Source organism: Mesitornis unicolor, unplaced genomic scaffold, assembly GCF_000695765.1.
Source record: "Mesitornis unicolor isolate BGI_N332 unplaced genomic scaffold, ASM69576v1 scaffold12, whole genome shotgun sequence".
Lineage (NCBI taxonomy): Eukaryota > Metazoa > Chordata > Aves > Mesitornithiformes > Mesitornithidae > Mesitornis > Mesitornis unicolor.
This window is the reverse complement of record NW_010171007.1, coordinates 46,502-67,276: the sequence shown is the minus strand read 5'-3', so window position 1 is coordinate 67,276 and position 20,775 is coordinate 46,502. Positions and strand designations below refer to the sequence as shown.

The following is a 20,775-nucleotide window of genomic DNA, read 5'->3' as shown; positions in this document are numbered from 1 at the left end:
GGTAAAAGTAATTCATACGTACTTCCTTCTACAGTAGTGGAAATAGACTATCCTAGCAAAACGCAGGGAAGTTAAAAAAAAGGTATTTTGAGCATGGCTTTTAAAGGTGCTATGATAGCTCCAGTTTATAGTTTATGCAGGGAAAACTAAACTGAGTAAACATTTCTATTAAAATTTACTGTGGTATGTGTTATTTGGGATAGAGCTTTTCAGCTTTCTCAAAATAACAAAACCTTATTGAAAATTGTAGCTTTGAAATTTGCTGTTACTTTTGAAATAATATTTCCTTAATAGTAATGTTAATGTTATCAGGGCTTTGTAACATACTTGGAAGTGTTATGAAAGACTGATACAGTTGTTAGAGTCTTATGAGCAGGGAATAGGAGATTTTTAAATTGGTACAGAATTTTGTTTATTAGAATAGTAGCAAGAGGACAGAAAGAAAAGCATGACTCTTTTTTCTCTTTAAAAATATTGTTCTTTAGCTGTTCACTATGGTATGGTATAAGTCTGGCTTGAGTTGTAAAAGTTGTCATGCATTACAAGTGGTACGTACAAGAAATACACTTTAATTGGCTCCCTGGAAGGCCTGCAGCTGGTTGTATCTGAAACGATACAGTTCCTATTATTTTCTCTAGAGAGAAAATTAGTTAGCTTTCCTATATATTTCTCTTAATACAGTGAAAATAAATGCAGGAAAACTTTTTAAAAAGATTAATTTCCTTTTGCAGCTATCTAAAGGTGCAATTAGGCTTGTCATAGAATACCTTTGAAGACAAGAGCTGGCTGCATTCAAAACCAGCAACAAACCAACCTCTTCTGCTTGTTTTTCTGGTTTTAAGGAAAAATTAGACTATCCAGAATCAATGTAGCTTTTACGTCAAAGATCAGAAAATTTACAATTTTTTATGATCAGTGAATACCACAAAGGGCACTGTTAATATGCACCCATCTATTTAACTGTATGGTTTCATCCTCATTTCATCTCATGATCCCATCTTCTTTTAAAGAAGAAATACTTTGAATAAAGGTACATTTATAACATGCAGATTCTGCCCATAGCCTGCTTGCAAAATCTCCTCAGTCCTTTTAGTTGTTACAGTGCAGTGCTAATTTGTGGGTTGTCTTCTTGATAGACTTAACAGGTGATCAGAGTCACCTGCACTTTCACACCATTAGCTCCACTAGTAGGTCTGAGCTTTCTTATACTTAGCTCAGCCACAGTTTGATCCTGTTTTCTGGTATTTGGATGTATTTATTTCATTGGGACACAATGCTTGTTGTGAACAGCATGTCTAGACCCACCCTCAGCTTGTTGTTCAGTTACAGAGTTACGGTGCCAGACTTTTTTAAAAGCTTCAACTTCCTTTTAGTTACCTGGTAAGGGTTAGATTTTCAAAAATATACATATTCAGTAGTTTTAAGTGAGATACAGCCAGAAATAATACAGTGACTATGCAGTTTGGTAGCTAAATAGGCTCATTTAAAAGCCTAGCCCTCCTTTACTCTTTGTCTTACACTGGAGAATTTGTGCTACTTGTAAGTGCAATTTTTTCATCACGTGTGTGCACAGTTAATTAATCAATGTGTCTTCATAATTTTTCGACAGGAACCTGACAGCTGGGAAATCATAGAGGGTCTGAAAATAGGCCAGACCAATGTCCAGAAGCCAGACAAACATGAAGGTTTCATGCTGAAAAAGAGGAAATGGCCTTTAAAAGGTTGGCACAAGGTAAATGTCTCATAAAACAGTCAAAATATTATTGACTTATTTTATAAGCTGCAACGTTTCTGTTTAGAGGAAATTAGGATGTCAAATAAATGCCCAAGATTTTGGTGCATGACTTTTTCTTTAAATTGTGTAAAGAGTGAGTTTGCACACACAGCTCATGGCTTCCAAATTGCAGTGCCTGCTGCTTAATGTTTTATTCAAAATGCAGGCGGAAGTTGTAAATAATGCAGCAGATGCTATGTGGTTTAAGACGCTTAATCAATATCTCTTCCATTCTTTCCAATATATTATAACAAAATGTAGCCATGTCCTGTAAGATTTCAGTGAGTTTACATTAAAGTACACAGGACTTCGTGATGGCAAAGGAGAGCTGAAGGGCTTTTGCATGGACCTGTTCATATGTGAGAGCATTCCCCTTCAGGCGTGCTGACTGGGCAGATTTGCTCAGCTTTGTCCCTGAATTTTGTTTTATCTTCTTGATTGCAATCTTCTGTGTGGTCATGCAGTGGGACTATGCACTTTTGCCATTAGATGTCTCAATTAAAAAAAAAAATCAAACAAAAATCCTCAACAACTGAAAAACCCACTCCAAAACTCAACCCCAAATCTCCTGTTTCTGTTTAGTTATTTAGGAGATATCTCTCCATGCATAATTCTACATTTTGTTAGCCCTAAGCCTGGTTTTCATAAACTCTTTTGTATGTATTTTATACCATAATAATTACATTTTTATTCCCTGTTTTAGCTACAAGATGTGTGCTGTTGATGCTCATCTGTCTTTTTGTAGCTGAGAGTACTTGAAGCAGGATAATTTTCTAGGACAGAATGCGTTTTACTGCAAAGGATAGTGAAACCATTTGTTATATTTGGTTGGTTTTCTGGAAAAGCATTAGCTTTCTTTTTTTTGCTAAACCTTGTGGGACTTACTCAGGTCTGATCCAAATGCAGTCTATACTATTATAAATTACACCTTTTTCTGATTTCTCTATTCTTTCTTAATGTGATACTCATACATATGCCTGCCACCCTTTTTTTGCGCGTGCCTATCTACCTTAGGTTTTTGGTTTTGTTTTATTTAACTAAGGTTTGTAGTTTCAGCAACTAAATACATGAATTTAGTCCAGGTGGATTAAAGGATTTCAAACTGACATACCTGAAACACTGAAAAAAACGGAAAATGAAATCTTATATAAAAGAAACACAACAACCACCAAACAAACATACACACCAACCCCTCCAAACAAACAAAACCCCAACAAACCCCCCCCATCCCCCCCCAAAATACCCCAAAATTAATCAGATAAATAAGAATATATGATATAGCCCATTGCTTCCACTCCTTTAAAATACATTGTTATTGTGTTGTTTCTTGGACAACTGACTGTTCTGATAAGGAACTTTATAGAGAGCAAGGGGAGTTCAACTTTCACAGTTCTATAAAGGATATAATTACTGATGATCTGTTTGTCGTTCTGTCTTTAGAGCAGTTACCTGTGTAAGTAATTTTTAATGTGATTAAGAGCTTCACAGTTCAGCATCCCCCTCTACTCTGCCTTACATTCCACCTAAGGATCTATGCTAAACTTAAGTTTAGATACTGTAGATTTGTTAATAAGTTTCTTTTTTTTCCCAACTGCTGCCTTGATATCCTGCAGTTTCCAAAACAATCTTTGTGCTGAGAGCACAGTGAGGACTTCCGGAGACATTAACTGTAGCATGTGCTGTGTTAGCGTTCTGCTAGCAAAGCCACAGCATCCTCTGCCTATTGAATGTTACGTGTCAGATCCTGACAGTTCTGAATGCAGTTTAGTAGCGTACCGGGTATAATGTGTACAACTTGGAGAGCAGAGTATCATTTCCTGAAGTGTGGTATGCTGTGGCACAAAACATGAGGAAAAGTGATTTTCTTTTGTGTGCAGACCTTGGAGAGGCAGAGCGATACGTAATGAATGTCATCCTCTTGTGAAGTCCATTAATTACCGTAGCTAGTTAAAAAAAATCAGAACCAAAAGTCCTCCTGTTATTTTGACATCTTATTCAAGAAGTTAAGTCTCCAGGAAGGCACTGTTTTCTCGCCCTGTGTGAGATATTGGTAGCACCTGTTGTGCAGCTGACATGATTTTCAGAACCATTTTCAGGAGATATTTTCTGCCATCCAACTGCTGACCGTGCTCATAGTGTCAATTTAACAGGTTCATATAATGAAAATATCGTCCTTCCATGTCAAACAGCTTAGAGACTTAAGGATAATATTTTGCTGTGTTATAGATTTTAAACATAGATTAGTGCTTTAGGCTAGACTAAAAATATGAATTAGTTTCTATTAATTAGCATCGTTTGAAAGTTAGTGATGGTAAACACAAGTTGGTGAATCTAATTTAAAGTCTAGGTTTCCTGCTAGGCTGTGTGCCAAAAGTCTATGCTAACTTGTCAGCAATGCAGCTTGAGTGTTCTGGTACACACAAGCTAGGGCAACTTTAATTGCAGAAGAAATATGTTATGAATAGGGAGTTCTGTTCTGCTGTAAGCAAGAGCTACATAGCAAAATAAAGGTGCAGCAATGGCACAGATAGGCATCATCATGTTAGCCTAACCCTGGTAACTCTGTCAGTGAAGATACAGTGGCTCACACCGTATCAATGAATTAACACCCAAAACAGAAGCCCTCCTATAACCTGGGTAAGTTGCTGGGAATGCTGTAGTATTTATACTTGTACTAATACTTGTACTAGCTAGATAAGGCATAACTTTTTCGGCTTACAGTGTCTTTCTTATAGAGTTTATTGAATTGGCTGGAAAACTGAAAAAAAAAAATCCTTCATTATTGAGACTTGTTAAGTTAAACCTAGAACATAATGTTGAAAAAAGAGAATCTAGTTTTTCTTGCTTAGACTCTAATTGTTGTTCAGAAAAACAAGCAAGAAAATTATTCAATACTGTATTTACCCTCTGTTTCCAACCCACAGACTTTCTTTAATTGCTACAGCATAATAATTTTCTTTTGCAGGTGAATTATTGTGCATAGTTTAAATTGCATCTGCTCATAAGAAAGAATTTTATTTTTTCTTTCAGAGGTTTTTTGTCCTGGATAATGGAATGTTGAAATATTCAAAGTCACCAATTGATGTAAGTAAAGTTGAAGGCCGTTTTAGAACTTGTATTGGAATTCAGCCTGCCAGGGTGATTAAATCTTATACTTACACTAGGCATATTTATGACAGTGCACACATGAAAGTTGTTGATGGATTCAAAGGAAGATCTGTATGTGGAAAGCATGCAAGGTTTTGGTTGAATCCTGTCCTCAAAAATTCTACCTTTTCTTCCTTTTAGGAAAATAAAACCTACATTACTTAAAGTAGTTTATTCAATGGAAGTGCTTGAGAGATTAGTCCGACTGTGTATTTTTCTTTCTAAATTTTTATGTCAGAGCTGATTATTGCTAGATATATGAATAGGACAGAGAAGAGATTACAATGTACTTGAGATATAAAGGGCAGCATGAAATTAGTTAAATCTGGTACCAATAACTATCAAGTGGTAGCAGCAGGGAGGTGAGCACTGTCTGATTTTCAGTGGTGCTCACTCACCTGTAGCTGTGTACTGGTGTGAACCAACATGCTTTAGCTTTGGAGTTGGCTCTGCACTGAGAACTTCTTGTGAGATATTTTTCTCTGTCTATAAATATTGTGTTTAATGTGACTACAGGCTTTATTTTTAATATGGCTTTATATTAAAATGTTCATAAAATGGGAAACCATTTCAGCACCAGATATTTTTATGTTAAATATAGTGAAGAAGTGCATGATACTACCAATTTCTTACCCTGCTTTTTTATTTTAGATACAGAAAGGCAAAGTCCATGGGAGCATTGATGTTGGTTTATCAGTTATGTCTATAAAAAAGAAGGCTCGTAGAATAGATCTTGACACAGAAGAGCACATCTATCATCTGAAGGTAAAGAATGGCGCAAATACTTATTCTATTTTTTATCTACAGTGGAAATAAAACTGTAAAAAGATGTGCAGATAAGTAGTATTTTGAATGCTTACTTGATAGTGAATTTGTTTCCAGGTGAAGTCCCCAGATTCATTTGATGCTTGGGTTTCAAAACTACGCCACCACCGGCTGTACCGTCAGAATGAGATTGTGAGATCTCCGAGAGATGCTAGCTTTCATATATTCCCTTCAGCCTCTACAACAGAGTCTTCACCAGCTGCTAATGTGTCGGATGGAAAGGTATGTGGTTTGTTGAAAGCTCGTGCCCACTGGGATTGCTCATGGGCAGTTTCAGTGGGCTGTGCTTGTAATGCCAATAGAGAGGAGTTTCCACTCTGGGAACCAACGGCCAGCAAAAAGCTGTAAGTCTGTGCAGGTGAAAGACTGTCTAATTTAGCCTTACTGCAGTCTTCATTAATGGGTTGCTGTAGAGAACTTGCAAATAATTCACCATCTTGAGAACAATTTGCACTTGCTTTCGTCATCAGGGATAAATCTGTCTCTTTACTGTTTGATAATGTGCTACTGTTTGATAATGTATTTCCTCTTAAACAACAGCTTATCTAGCTGGAGGTTAGATGGTTTGCTTGTGAGGTTCTTGGTTTGGTTCTCCAACATGCTGTTCAGAAAATCTGCATCTTGGGAACTGTATAGTGAAATCACAATGCATATTTTGTTTTCTTACTCTGTAGTAGTATGGTGATCACACTGACTGAGTAACTTAGCAACAGTAAATTTAAGCCTTTTATTATTCCTTAGGTGCAACAAAATAGCTTTCCCTGGCAGTCTCCTATACCTTGCAGTAACAGCCTTCCTGCCACCTGCACTACTGGTCAGAGTAAAGTAGCAGCCTGGTTGCAGGACTCTGAAGAGATGGACAGATGTGCAGAAGGTTAGTCTCCACGTTTTAATGGCATTTTCTTTCAGCAAATCTTCCCGCTGATATAAAATAAGAAACAGTCAGTAAGCTGGTTAAATTGCATCTTTACATGCACATAAAGCAGCTTCTCAGGTAATTAGATGCTTGTGGTGGGAACTTCCCTCCCTGCATGTTTTGGGATGCTGCTTTTAAAATTTTATCTTAATACTTTATATTATCTTAATGGGCATCATTGTTAAAATATGATCACGTTTTGAGGTCCAGACTTGTTGCCGACTCCCATAGAAATAACAAGTGCTCAACATATCTAAAAATAAAGCTTTTACTTAGATGTCTTACTACAAGGGGCTTGGACATTTAACTTTTATAATGCAATAATGTGCCAATGATAGACATCATGGCAAAAAAAAATTCCGAACTGAAGCACTTAATGTATTTTTGTTTATATCTGTTAGATCTTGCTCATTGTCAGTCAAACCTTGTGGAACTCAGTAAACTTCTTCAAAATTTAGAAATACTACAGAGAACTCAGTCAGCACCAAATTTCACAGATATGCAGGTAAGTATGCTCAAACATAAATCATCACACTGAAATGTATAGTTTTTGTGTTAAGAGAAACATAGAGATGTCTATTAACTCAGAACGATTTTCTGAAATCATAATAACTTTTGGATGAAAGACTAATGTTTTCATCTTGATAATGTGTAACATTCAGAAACAATTAAGACACTTACTTTAGTTAAATAGGATGAATCAAAAGATTAAGACATTTGCAAAGCGAAACTGAGAACTGTTAAAATCAAATTAGTTGTATACATTGAAATTGCGTTTAAGGAGTTTTTCTTGTGCTGAGTAAGGTATCATTTTAAGTTTTCAAGGAGTGGAGACCCAAAGACCCTTAAAGATGAAGTTGCATGCTCTAGAATATAGGGCATAGTACAAAGATCCCAAGGGCAGGACTGTTTCCCAGTTCAAGGTCAGTTTTCCTCTTGACCACAAGAGAGCAACAGCAGATCCTAAATCCTGAATACTTTCCTTCTTTTTCACTTAGACCCCCTGAGTACACAAATCTCCCAGTGGTGGTGGTGCATTTGGAAGTCTGGTTCCAATGAAGTAGCAAGACTTACCATTGATTTAAGGAAGAAATAAACTACATTTTTTTGACCAGTACCAGAATAGAAATCCATAAGGATTTCAAGATCTGGTCCTAAATATTGTGCACTTGTGAAGAAAGTATACCAGTAGTTTTGCTAAGTGAGCTAAATAGGCCATATGTGTTTATAGAAATGTATGGATAGCTACAGCTGGTCACTGCTGTAGTTGTGGCCCCTGGCAGTGGCATCCTTCTCCTTACTTTCTAATTTGCAGATGTCTAACGCTACAATTCTTTACTAACTTGCTGTACTGTCTGTGTTGTTTGTGTCAACTTAATAGTACTTTGTTGCTTTTAACTATTTGTGTAATGTAGGCTAACTGTGTAGATATTTCAAAGAAAGACAAGCGGGTCACGAGACGGTGGAGAACAAAAAGTGTCAGCAAAGATGCAAAAATTCAACTTCAGGTACTGAATGCACAACATTTTCCTTTTCACTGTACTTTTAGATTAACTTTTAAGCATGAAATGATACATAATCTGAAAGTAGGAAGTCAATGTACTGTCTCTTATGTTCCTGATGAAGTAAATTAAATCTCAGATTGTTGTTTAAAACCCAGAGAAGATAGTGAGAAAAGTATTGATTTTACTTTCATTCATATGAAAACATTGTCATCTAGAGAAAGGAGAGAGATCTGGATACTAGTCAATTAGGGTGCAAAAAGGCAATATGCATGCAGCACACAGAGATACTGATGGTCTATCACAAACTTGCCAAGAAGGGCAGTTGAGCAGGTGAGATCAAACTAAAAGCAGAAAACATGAATGAAATACAAACGTACCAGTTGTCTTTGTCAAGACCTATATTAGGAATGTTACCTATGAGAAGTATTTTCACAGGCCTTATGGAAAAAGCTAGTATGGGAATAAACTGAATAAACCAAAGAATAAATTATATGAAGAAAGAGTTTACCCCATCCTGCCTTAGAGCTGAAAAGTAATAGCACAGAAATAAGCATAATGTGCTTGCATTACTGCTAGATCCAGAGTGTCTTACTGTGTTTTGTCAGAAGCAGCTGTATGTTTTGAGGCCTAATCCAAAACCTCATATTTTTTATAACTGAGCAACTGATAATGAAGACTATATTCATCTGATTTAGGAGCTAACTATCATCACTGTGCTGTCTACTACAGAATAAATAAACGTCAGCAACTTTTGATCCATTTAAATTCCTTGAAATTCATGCAAACTTTGAAAGCCTTTAATATGTCCCCTGGAGGCACAATAAGGAGTTTTCTGTGACTCAGAGGCACAGTGAGGAGCTCTCTGTGAGTCATTTAAGATTAATAATCTTAAGGAAAGAAGAAATTGTAGTTGCATCAGCTTTCTCATTGCAGCTGTTGTAGGTGATTTTTCTTTCTGCCTCTGATACTAGATAAAATAGGTTGAAGAATGAAGCATCTGTTAGGTTTAAAAAGGTTTATTAACAAAAGAATTTTGGTGATTGATGTCAAGTCCTATTACCTGCATTTGAAGGATCACTGTGTTTCCCTGCTTCTGACTAACATAGGCAAATAACAGGAAAACGGATGCAAGTACTTGGTGTCTATGAAGAAACAGAGGCAACACTGCATGTTCTTTCATGTCGCAGTGGTCTCACAAAAGTTCCTCTCCACAAAAATGATGAAAAGATGATGAAAGCAGTCAATGTATCTAGGTTGGGTCATGAGGAATTACTAGCTGTTCCTTTGTTGCCTGCACTTTGCCAATGTGACGCTGGTCTGGGCTTCTGTCATTTTGGCACTTGACTCTCAAACTGCTGTTTGTGGCTTGGCAGGAGGCGTTCTCAAATACAGTCGGTTTGCAGGTTTCCCGGAGAGAGTTTGTGTGCATAGCACTGCTCTACATGGGTCTGTCACGTCTGGGTCGATAATGAACTCTGCTTAACCTGGGTCAGCATTAGCTCCTGGCAAGCTTAGTGCTGGAAAAGTAAATCTTATTTTGTTAGAACAAAGCATTAAGTTATTGATGACTGATTTATAAATTAATTTGCACTGAAACAGAAACAATGAAATTATTCTAAATTATATGGAAGATGAAGACTCCTTTTTGGCTGCTCTGTTCTCTTGCCTGGTTTGATGGGCTCAACACATTTTCTATTCTTCCAAGGGCTGTCTTGTCCCATGAATGGTATAAAGCTGTGATCTGTGGAAGATGGCCTCACTCTGACTCATTGTGTTATTCGTAATGTTGCCATTCCACTAAAATGTGGATTTCTTCCCATGCCTAGGTGCTTTTTAAGCTTACAGTCCCATTGTGCTCTGCTCTTAGGCATTCTTTCTAGCTTCATTGGCCTTCCTTAGAGGTAATTTTTTCAAGACTACTCCAACTCTTTCTAAACTGTTTAGCAGGGCATTCACTACTGAGAATCACTTTGTCTAATTTGTGATCATTTCTTCATGGTGCCTACACATGATTTACTATGAAATGGTTGACATTTGATATTAAAAAAAGACTTCTCTTGTCCTTTTCCTTTCCCCATGCCTCCATATATCTCATTAGTTTTAGGGAATAATGCTAATACTAACATCTTAGCTTTAAGCTAGTCATACTATTAATTCCATTTGAAGTACTTGCACCTATTTATTTCAGAATGAGCAGTCATTAACTACCATCAAAAGCTCCTCTGATAGTATGATATTGAGAGCCATCCTTCTGAGGACCATAAAAATTAGAGCACTCTTTGTATAAGTGTCCTGTTTGTGAGTAATAGCGAACAAGGGTGTAATTTTTGCTAGCTCAGCATCCGCTGCATAAGATGCAAGGAGAGAATTCTCTCATCTGGATTTTGTGTTGTACTTGTTACCAGTTTTTTGTTAATAAGGTAGCTTTATTTGTATTCCTGCTAACACATTCTGGAATATGAATGCTAGTTGTATAGTGTGTTTAAAATACACTTTTTTCTTGTAAGAAAAGCTGCTTGCTTTGTTTCTTAGAAATGTATATTTACCAATTAGGTATACCAGTTCTGTATGCAGTTAGCTTTGCTCACACAAATAATCCTAGCATGTAGAGTGGGGTTACTCCCTGAAATAAAATTGATCCTCGTGTGCGTGTATGCGTTTACAGGTTTGGGGGTATAGTATTGCTAAATTTTTTAGAATTAACAGCTTAATTTACAGGCCTTTACTTATAAGCAATATGTGGACTGCTTCTCTGAAGAAAGATTGCTTTTATGAAGGAGGTTTATTTTGTTTTTAAAAAGCCTATTTAAAGTCTTATGAAAATGGCCTGCAAAAACAGGTTAGTTGACCTGTATTAATTAATTTTACAAATGATGCTTTTGTACAAAAACTGGAGTGTTTGATTTTTTTTTTCCCTTTAGGTAAAAGACTGCTTTGTCATTCTCATGGCAATCTGTAGATCTTCAAAAGAGAAAAAAATATTACTGAAAACAAATAAAATGAACTAACATTGATTTAATTTCCCTCAAAAGCTCAGAGTTGTGAAGTTCCAAGACTGTTTGTTTGTTTTTCCTCCAGGGTGTAGTAGTTTAATAGAGGACTATATAGTATGGAGCAACCTGAGAAGTCAGCTTGCTCTACTGAGACTTTCAGCTCCGAAAAGAAACCAGACCCAAAGACTGGCCTATTACCTTCCCCCTTAAATAAATATTTCTTTATATCATAACTCAGATTATGACCTCACTTCCTATTGTGTTGAGGGGAGTGTGTGGTTATGCAGTCCTCAGTGTTCTCATTTTAATAATGTATACCTGATTTCCTAATCTTGCAGATATATAGATATTAGTGTATGTCTCTCTCTCTCTGTACATAAATATATGCTTATGTATGTCCCTAATAGTTAAACAAGAATATTCTTCCAAACTCTTATGCACAGGATAGACAGACTTCTGTAGGGCACAGAGAGTTTTACATTATGGATATGATGCATTCTCTGCTTTATCAAAATTTGTACTCTATATTTTACGGGTAATGTACATGTGCTTTAATGTGATAATTTTACAAAATATTACAAAGCAAGACTTCTCTTACTGTAATCATTAGACAACTCTTCCATTCTCAGTAGTGCTACCACTAGTATCAGCCAGAGTGTGGAAGGTATGGCCATTTTCAGATGCAGCAACCCTACCAGTGGGAATGTTACAGGAGCAAGACACTTCAGCTAATAATTGAACTATAATACCCTGTTGTTCAGCATGGTGTCCATGTATCCAATCTATACCATTGTTACTTATATGGCACCCAGGCCGCTTTCAGAAAAAGTAAAAATGTTTATAGATTTAAAAATACTTAAGTGGCTATAGGTGAAGATACAGGAGAAGAAAAATGTAAAGAGATTGAAAATTGTTTTCTAAAAGCAGGAAGGTGGCTTTTCTCGTCTTCTAAAATCTTAAAGTAGATTCAAAATAATAACATTTTGATTAGATTTTAAATAGAAGGACTTTATGATATCCTCTGCATTCAACAATTACTTGCTTGACTTTAATGTACCATGAAGAATTTTCTTAAAAGCAAAATAAATGTGAAATTAAGCAGGAGCAGGCCAAAGTTAGACATGCAGAAAAGGAAGTAGTTGTTAGAATACTTAGTTTTCATTTGTGCTGCTTTATCTGAGTTTTTGCATTGCTTTGGGAGCCAAGTCTTCACTAATGTACAGGAGAAGTAGTTGGAACTCAAAAAAGGGGTGTGTGGAGGAAATGAACAAATAATCTCAAGGATGGACATGGAAATGCTATAGCTGTGCACAGGAATGTTTACATAAGCAAGCTCACTACAACATACACACTGAAAAGTTTTACCATTGAGATGCATACATCTTCAATGACCACAGTTCATGCACTTCCACGTGATCTCTTTCAGAGTTCATTTTCTAGATGGTAAAGTGACCCCCCAGCAGGAGTTTGGTTTTTGTGTTTTCTGCCATGCCACAGCATCCTTTTTGTTTTCTTATTCCATAATTGCCTCATGAGTCTGAATGGCAACGTTAATAGAATTGTTTGGGTTTTTTGGTAGTCTTAGTGAGTGCACTGCAGTCCAACTCATCTGAAGATAATTTTAGTGAAGTATCTAGCTTTTTTATGTCTCTGGCATACACAACTGAAAACATGTGATATGTCCTCAGAATGTGTAGGCCATAACAGTTAACAAAATTGAAATCCACTTAAAGACTCTCCCTCTCCCTTTTCTGATCACCTTTCATCTTCCTTTGTCCCATCACCCCTTCCCTTCTCTTTTTCTACTTCCTTCTTTTCTTGCATTCACTGTCAGGAAGGGCCGGCACCGAAGGGCCAGTTCAGCACAACACGACGCCGGCAGAGACTGGCAGCTGCAGTGGCTACAACAGTGAGTGGATTTAAAAATCAAGGGATAGCTCTAAAGATGGGAAGCTGTGTACTTGAATATGTCATAAGCTTATGAAATGTTTCTTGCACTTTTTGGAGGTGTCCATGCTACCCACTTTCAACTGAGTTTCTTAGAAATGGTCAGGCCTGACACAAATGAATTCCATAACCGTGGGTCTGAGCTTGTTTACATGGTACATGTCCCTCCTTTATGCAAGTGCAAGTGATGGTTAGACTCAGGCCCTGCACTATTTGAACATGTCTTTGACATACTCTGCTATCTATTGTACAAAAAGGAAAGAAATTATAAAATTCTGTTATAAGATTCTCATGACAGTCTATAGCAAGACAGCAGAACCAAGGAGATTTGTTGCAAACAACCAAGGAATTTTAAAAAATCCTGTTTTTTGTGTTTTTTTTTTTAAAAAAAGTAGTGTAAGGTTAGCCTTTTCATTTGAGACACTTTGTGTTTACATTCCATAATCCCAGAAAGTCATATTACTACCTCTAGTATCTGTATTTAGTTCTGCTAATACTTTAAGTCTTCGATGCAAAATCTGGAGCTATGAAATCAACACAGGGGCTGGGAATTAGGGAGGAGAATGTGCTGTCTGTGAAATCAAATTAGCATCAAAAGGATATCTTCAGCTGCTGCTTTATCAGGAAAACACTTACTAGATATGCATAATATAGACATTAGCACTAATCCATCAACTGATTGGTACAACAACTAGATAGGGAAGACTGTGCAGCCATAGATTGAAGTCAGCTTTAAACACATACCCCTTACCTAGCCCAAGCAGCGAATGTCTTCACCAGACTAAAGTATTCCAGGGTCTGCTGCTCCAGCCCATAGCTAAAATCCCCTGATCAGACATAGCTTCTGCTTAAGCTTGAATACCTTGAGCTCCTGCTACCCACAAAACTCAGTTACTCTTAGGCCCTCCCAAAAAGCATTAGAGAAATTTGTGTTTCTTCAGTTCCCAGATTAACTCATCTAAATTTAATCCCTCATAATCTGCTGGTGCTGAATGCTGTGCTCAGTAATTGATTGATATTCTGATCTCATCAGTCTGCCTACCTAGCAGAGAAACCAACCCACTTCTCACTTTGCATGACTGTGCATATCAGTGGGAGGCTCCAACCGGTAGGTCAGCAGTGGTTAAACAGCATTAGCAAGAACTGTACCAAGGCATGCTTAAGTGGAGCAAATACAGCTGGATTTAGATTGCAAGGCAGTAGGAGTCCAGGGAATCACCGAGTTGTTACCCAAAATGCAGACCTGTTGAGGGAGGTCTTGGAGGAGCTGGACAAAGTGCAGGAGGAAGGAAAAGTAGAGGCACCAAAATTACTGCAGCTGTTGCAGTGGTCAGGGTAATGGCCTGTTCTTCCTGGCTGGTGTAGCAAAGTGCTTATCTCTCCCAGACAGTGAAGCTGTGTGTATAGATTGAGGGATACAGAATTACATTAGTTAAATGCACAGCAGAAAGAGGAGGTTTTTCCTTACAGCCCACTCTACCAGGAACAGTTTGTTCCTACATGAACACGTAATTCTGAGAATGTGGTGGGTGAGTGGGTATTATGCCTCTGGTGTAAAACAGAAAGTCAGAAGAGGATATATCTTCTAGTCATGTCTAGAGGAGTGTGTGTATGGAGGAAACCAGAGTGATGCATCAAGATGGTAAATATTTTTTTAAAAAGCCTCTAAAACAACAAGAAAAGAAATAACCAAAAACTGAATGGGTAATAAAGTTAGAATCAAGTCACCATGGATGTAGAGAGAAAGCACAGCAGTGAAAGGAAAAGAGAGGAAGAGAAGTACGTTGGTATTTCTTGGACTGTTGTCTATTCAGGAGAATGAAAGACTTTGTTCAATGTGGATTTTTTCATCTGCTGTGGGAAGTAGCTTGGAAACTTTTCTAAAAGATACATATGAGGAGAGTTCATGTCAGTCAACAGTTCAGTATTTTTGGTTCTTCATTTAAAGCAGCTACTTGTCTCTGTCATGTGAATGTATATTTCTTGCAAGCAGTGCAACAGTATTTGTAAAACATGTAAATGCTGTTTCTAGGACATACTTTAAAGTGTTATTTTTCCAATAAACCTCACTGCAGAAACATTGCTTTTCAGCCTGGCTAGCTGAGGTATGTGGCAAAAATGATGGATCTAAAGCAGGTCTCTTCAGCAAGGTCCTGCCTACAGCTCTGCTAGTCTATGTGGGCCTGAGGCAACCTGCCCCATCACCACCGGCATGTGGGGCTGTGGGGACTCTCCCTCAAGGTCCTGATTATAGCTGGGATCAACTTTCTTTCCTGGCTTCTGGATGAGGGTTGGGTGCACACATGTAGCTATCATGTACCCATCTACTCTGCCCAGCACGTGGAGCCACGTGGAGCAATTGAACCTTCGTCATGCTCCCAGTCAGAAAGCTCTGGGAACATGCTCTCCCATTTAAGGGGTGAAAAGGTTTTGTAAAGGAAACTTCAAATTAACCTACATTTAGTTACATTATGCAATTAACCTAGTTTTGTTGGGCTGTTGAGAGAGGCAGTGTGGTACTTGCAAAGAACATAATGAAGTAAATATCCAGTACGAATGGAAGGTACATATTCTAGATCTCCTGTTAATGAAGTCTTCTTGATATGAGACTAAAATGAGGTCGATTAAAAAATACCTACTTTGTTAACATAACTGGAAATCAAAGTACATGAGAGTAGATAATAAATTTCATACTGGATGGGTACTATAGAGCTATTATTTTATGTGTTATATATATCTGGAAATTGAGGAACAACAGGATGATGGAAAATGGTGTTTTGCAGAATGTGCTCGTGAGTGGAATGAGATGTGATGAACAGATCCAACAGGATTTTGAGAGTTTCGTTGGGGAATCAGAAACCTAAAGCATATGTTGCTAAAAATTCTTAGTAATGTGACTTTTTATGTTGTCTGCTGCTCTTTGTCATGCCTTGGAAGACACATTTTATATTTTGGCCTCATTTTTCATATTTGAATAATTACATTGGGCTGCAGTGTGGAAATTCTTGATTTATACATTTGATCAATATAATGGAATAAATTAATGTGTTCAGTGTGTTTAACAGTGCTTAATATTTGAGTATCAAAGTGTAGTTCTGCATGCCTTTCCTTTGCATTTAAAACTCAAAATTGGGTTATTGGCCTGATTTTTATACATGTGTGTGTAGATGGTAAAATTAAAGTCCAACATACACTCACATACACATCACATATATAACAGTGGTAGCCGTACACTGCATTTGTAGCATATAGGTAACTGTTCAGTACACGATACATGTGCATGTAACTCGTAAAGATTTGCATGTATATTTTTATTACTGTACCTGAAAAATATAGAAGAAAGAGAAATGGAACTTATAATGAACAAAATACTTTGCTGCATCTTAGTAAACTGTATCTCTTTACATTTATTTATGGTTCTTGTACTTTAGATGAAAATTAGGTGGAGTTTTGATTTTTTTGTTGTTGTTAATCATTTAATTAGAAAGAATATAGAAAGATTATATGCTTTTTCCTTCTTCGTAGTTGTCAGTACAGTGAGTTTCAACTCAAGATTTACCAGCAGTTTTGAAAAACTTCAATGATATTTAATAATATTATATCCTATTTCTAGATCTGTGGAGGAACTTGCATATTTCAAATGTTGGTATTGTATCAACAGAGTAATACTACACGTACTCTCAAATGTCCAATTCTAAAGCAGCAAGCGTCATGGTTCAATTTTCCAGTCATCTTATAAGCATTAGGAAATGGTCTGGTTTTGTAAATGCTAACACTGAAATGCTCCATCGTTAGCTGTTAGCTGTGTATTTAGGCCTTTTTTTGTCTCTGAAAATTTTCAAGAGATTTCTGCATCAGCTGTGTTGAGATTTAGGAAAGTAAAAAGTTACACGTTCACTCTTACCATGTTCTTCACATTATGAACAAAGTCTTTTGTTTTCAGAAGAAATTTGTATTTTGCTTCAATGGAGTCAAAAGGTTGGTTGCACCTTATACAATATTTCTTCACTGTTTCTTGCTGTAGGTCCCTTTCAGTGCTACAATGTCACCCGTTCGCCTGCATTCGTCCAATCCCAACCTTTGTGCAGACATTGAGTTTCAGACTCCTCCAAGCCATGTAACGGACCCTTTGGAGTGCTCTACTGAATACATGAAGCTTCAAGAAGAATTCTGCCTGATGGCACAAAAAGGTAACTAAAAATATCAAGCCTTTCCTTCACTGTGCTTCTCTGTTGTGTTTCTTTTTGCCTTCACTTATTTATGGGCAGGGCATTCATCTACATTTGATGATATCATATAAGAAGTTTTAATTGGTCAGGTGGCTTACATAAAGATGACATGTTTTATCCTTCCTAAATTTTTCATGGATGTCATGAATATAGAGAAAGGTAAACTCTGTCTGATAAGAAATTTTTTTACAAGTCTTCTAAACTACTTTCTGCATCTTGTAAATACGTGACTGAATTTGCATACATTTTGTTTCTCAATAAAATGCTTCATTTCTCCCCAAAGATGAATTGGAATGTCACTGCTACATATATAATGTTGTGCAATTTATTTTTGTGAAATGTTTTCTATGTCAGTGGAAATAACAGAAGAAGAGCTTATTACTAGAATGTAGTTTAGAAATGCCATTTTATTGCAAATAAAGGAATGGTCCTACAGACTGAAAAATTACTTTTTTTAAAAGGGTTTATTATCACTTTGCTATCTGTTATGTAAGAAACATAGGAAAAACATGAAGTTGATATATTAAAAAATGTCAAAAACCTGTTTAAAGACCAAGTAATCCTCTTTATTAGTGCAATATTAAACCTTAGCAGGATTGATTTTTTTTGTTACTCTGAAAAGGAAAATTAAAAAAAAAAACACAGAAAGAAAAGAAGACACACTGGACACGGGTTTTCCAGATATGTACCTTTTGATGTGTTCAGCACCAAGAATATGCTCAGATGACATATGTGAACATACAGTATGCACATTACAACCTCAGGCCACAAGTGTTTGTACTTAATTTGGCATGGATTACTTGAAATTCAGATCCTTGTTTCGAATTTCCATAATTGTGGGATGACAGTCTCACTCTCTGTCTGCGATATTGTAATGTCTGTCAATGTGCAGTTCTGTAGCTGAGAAAACACTTACTTTCTTTTTTTCTTTTTGCTTAGTGCATTCTCTTTTGAAGTCTGCCTTTAACAGCATAGCAATAGAGAAGGAGAAGCTTAAGCAGATTGTTTCAGAGCAGGATCTTGCAGGGCACAATGCTCAAATAGCACACCTCAGACAGTCCCTCTCTCAGGTATGTTCTTGATTTGATTTCAGGCACATCTGGCTTAACAGATGCACTATTTCTTTTGTATTTTGGCCATTTTCTGAGGTAGAAGGAGTCGAAAAAAAGCCAAGTTCTTGACCAGAACTATGACATACGTTCTGCTATGACATAGGTCTAACCTCAATGCATGTGGAGGTGAAGAATACAGTTTGTTTGTGTAAGCATGTAACTTATGATTTTCCATAGTAAAGAAAAACAATTAAATGTTTTTGATACCAGATATCTCTCCTGGAGCTGTTTCCAGCAGAGCTAAGGAGATATTCTTGTTTTCTTAATTACGTTTTAAATTTTTACTGTATATTTTCAGATTTGTTTTATAAGTCCATGTCTCTAACTGCAAAAGGATTCGTGGGTTACAGGATAAACATGGGTAAATTGGATTTTCAAATACACACCTGTTACTGTCCAGTGTCTCTCCCACATAAGCCAAAGGAAAAACTGTCATTTGATTTAGTGAGGAAAAAGAGGTAAAGCAACAGTAAAGTCCACAGTTTACAAAATAACTCAGTCTTTTAAATTCCTTGTCAAGGAAACATAAAAGCTTTTACTCTGAAGAATGGATTGGCACGGAGTACTGCATCTCCAAGAAATGTGAGCAGACTTTTAAAGGCAAAGAGAACTTTACCCGAATGTGTATATAATTTCATACATTGTGATTAGGTTGGAGCTTTTGCTATGAGATTAAAACTGATGCACAATGTTTCTATAGGTACAGATGCATATAATATTATGCAGATTGATTGCTGTGTTTTGTAATAAAGAAAGGTTAAGGACAAGAGGTAAGGATAACCATTTCTGGTTATTGATACAAATTTAACTAGGACTGGTAGAGGCTTATTCACAACTTGCATGAAATAGGTGAGCATGTTTTCTTCTTGTTCCTGGCCTCCAGTGTCAGTCTAAAAGTCACTGTCATGCATTAGTTCATAGTGTCAATGGGGAACAAGTGGAAATTTGACCTTAGTCAGGTGGCTGGGTTTGACTTAGTCTCATGGCCATGTTTGAGCAGTTTAAGAAGCTACTGCCAGGCTACTGTTAGTCGTCACTTTCCCTTCCTGGTGGACGGCAACTGTGAACTTGGCCAGACCAAAGTATGTTTCAGAACAAAGCAAAATGGGGTAATTTAAACTGTTTAGTGACAGTTTAAGCTAACTTATTTTACTTTGGTCCTACTTTGTTTCAGTACATTCATGCAATCTATTCCTGAGCCTGCACTAGGGGGAGGCAGAAGATTCTTTCTCCATTAAAACAGTAATTTTCTACTGAAACACTGTGTCTGTCTGTTGTTCTTTTCTATCATCCCTAGTGCTGGGGATATATCAGAGTTAAGTCAGTTCATGTTCTCGGTATGCAACATATTACAGTTTTTCTGGATTTCAGAATCTTGGATGTGAGTCTTTCTAGATAAGAGACAATATGTATATATGCACCCAAATTTATAATGCACCCAAATTTATAATCTAAGTTGGGCTCTAAAAAAAGGAGAAAAATCAGCGGATACCAGACACCAGTAGAATTCTATTGGTATTTGTAACACTCTAATGGATCCGTACTTTGAAATGAATACACATTATCAAATATATCAAATTGATTTGGATGGGCAAACAACCCATGCTAGCAATTATACTGTTTTTGCTGGAAAGGAAGCAATTTCCTTTTGCAAGCTGTAAGGTCTGATAACCTTGGTTCAGAAAGGGCTGTATAGCTGTAAACCAAGAATTGCCTCTTTGGGCATTTTGCAGGTAGTTCCCGTTTGTTCTGCAGTTTCATTCTTTCTTGCTGCATTCACTGCCCATTTCCATAATGTACCTAACCTACCAGTATACCTGCCAAAGAACTAATTCTGAAGAATTAAAGTAGAATACCACTCCCACTGTGTGAGTTGGTCCCCACTGCCTCCTGAAAATCACTGAAGACAAACCAACCAAAAGATTAAGTCATGTTAGAGAGGATCTTAAGATAGTTATCTCTCTAACAATGAAGAAAAGAAGTTCTGTGATTTCTTAGGAAATTGCTGGGAAGAAGCTACTTCTTTTTTTTTTCTGTTTAACGCTTACTTTTAATTTTAAATGAAATGTGCAATTTTTATTTTAAGGCTCTCAACCAGAATGCTGAACTAAGGAGTCGCTTGAACAGAATACATTCAGAATCTGTTATTTGTGATCAGGTTGTCAGTGTAAATATTATCCCTAGCCTCGATGAGGTAAGACTTTGGCCTTTAATGGATTTAGAGTACAAACAAACCTTGCTAATTCTCACTAATAGCTGAAAAACACCTGGCAAATCATAGCATTTTTCAGATTGGCAAGTATTCATTTATAGAAAAAGTCAGATCA

General features: G+C 36.8%; 1 protein-coding gene across 4 annotated transcripts in view; it reads left to right on the top strand.

Moving 5' to 3' along the window:
- Positions 1 to 20,775, top strand: part of OSBPL6 (oxysterol binding protein-like 6) — a 48,220-nt gene that overhangs the window by 15,103 nt on the left and 12,342 nt on the right. Inside the window, exons 3-13 of one of the 4 annotated variants that reach the window (XM_010179858.1) lie at positions 1,610 to 1,732; positions 4,805 to 4,858; positions 5,573 to 5,686; positions 5,804 to 5,968; positions 6,488 to 6,620; positions 7,064 to 7,167; positions 8,078 to 8,170; positions 12,995 to 13,069; positions 17,132 to 17,297; positions 18,276 to 18,406; positions 20,535 to 20,642. In XM_010179858.1, the coding sequence (XP_010178160.1) occupies positions 1,610 to 1,732; positions 4,805 to 4,858; positions 5,573 to 5,686; positions 5,804 to 5,968; positions 6,488 to 6,620; positions 7,064 to 7,167; positions 8,078 to 8,170; positions 12,995 to 13,069; positions 17,132 to 17,297; positions 18,276 to 18,406; positions 20,535 to 20,642 (1,266 nt within the window). The remainder of the gene's footprint in view (positions 1 to 1,609; positions 1,733 to 4,804; positions 4,859 to 5,572; positions 5,687 to 5,803; positions 5,969 to 6,487; positions 6,621 to 7,063; positions 7,168 to 8,077; positions 8,171 to 12,994; positions 13,070 to 17,131; positions 17,298 to 18,275; positions 18,407 to 20,534; positions 20,643 to 20,775) is intronic. The other 3 variants (XM_010179859.1, XM_010179860.1, XM_010179861.1) reach the window with 3 other exon arrangements.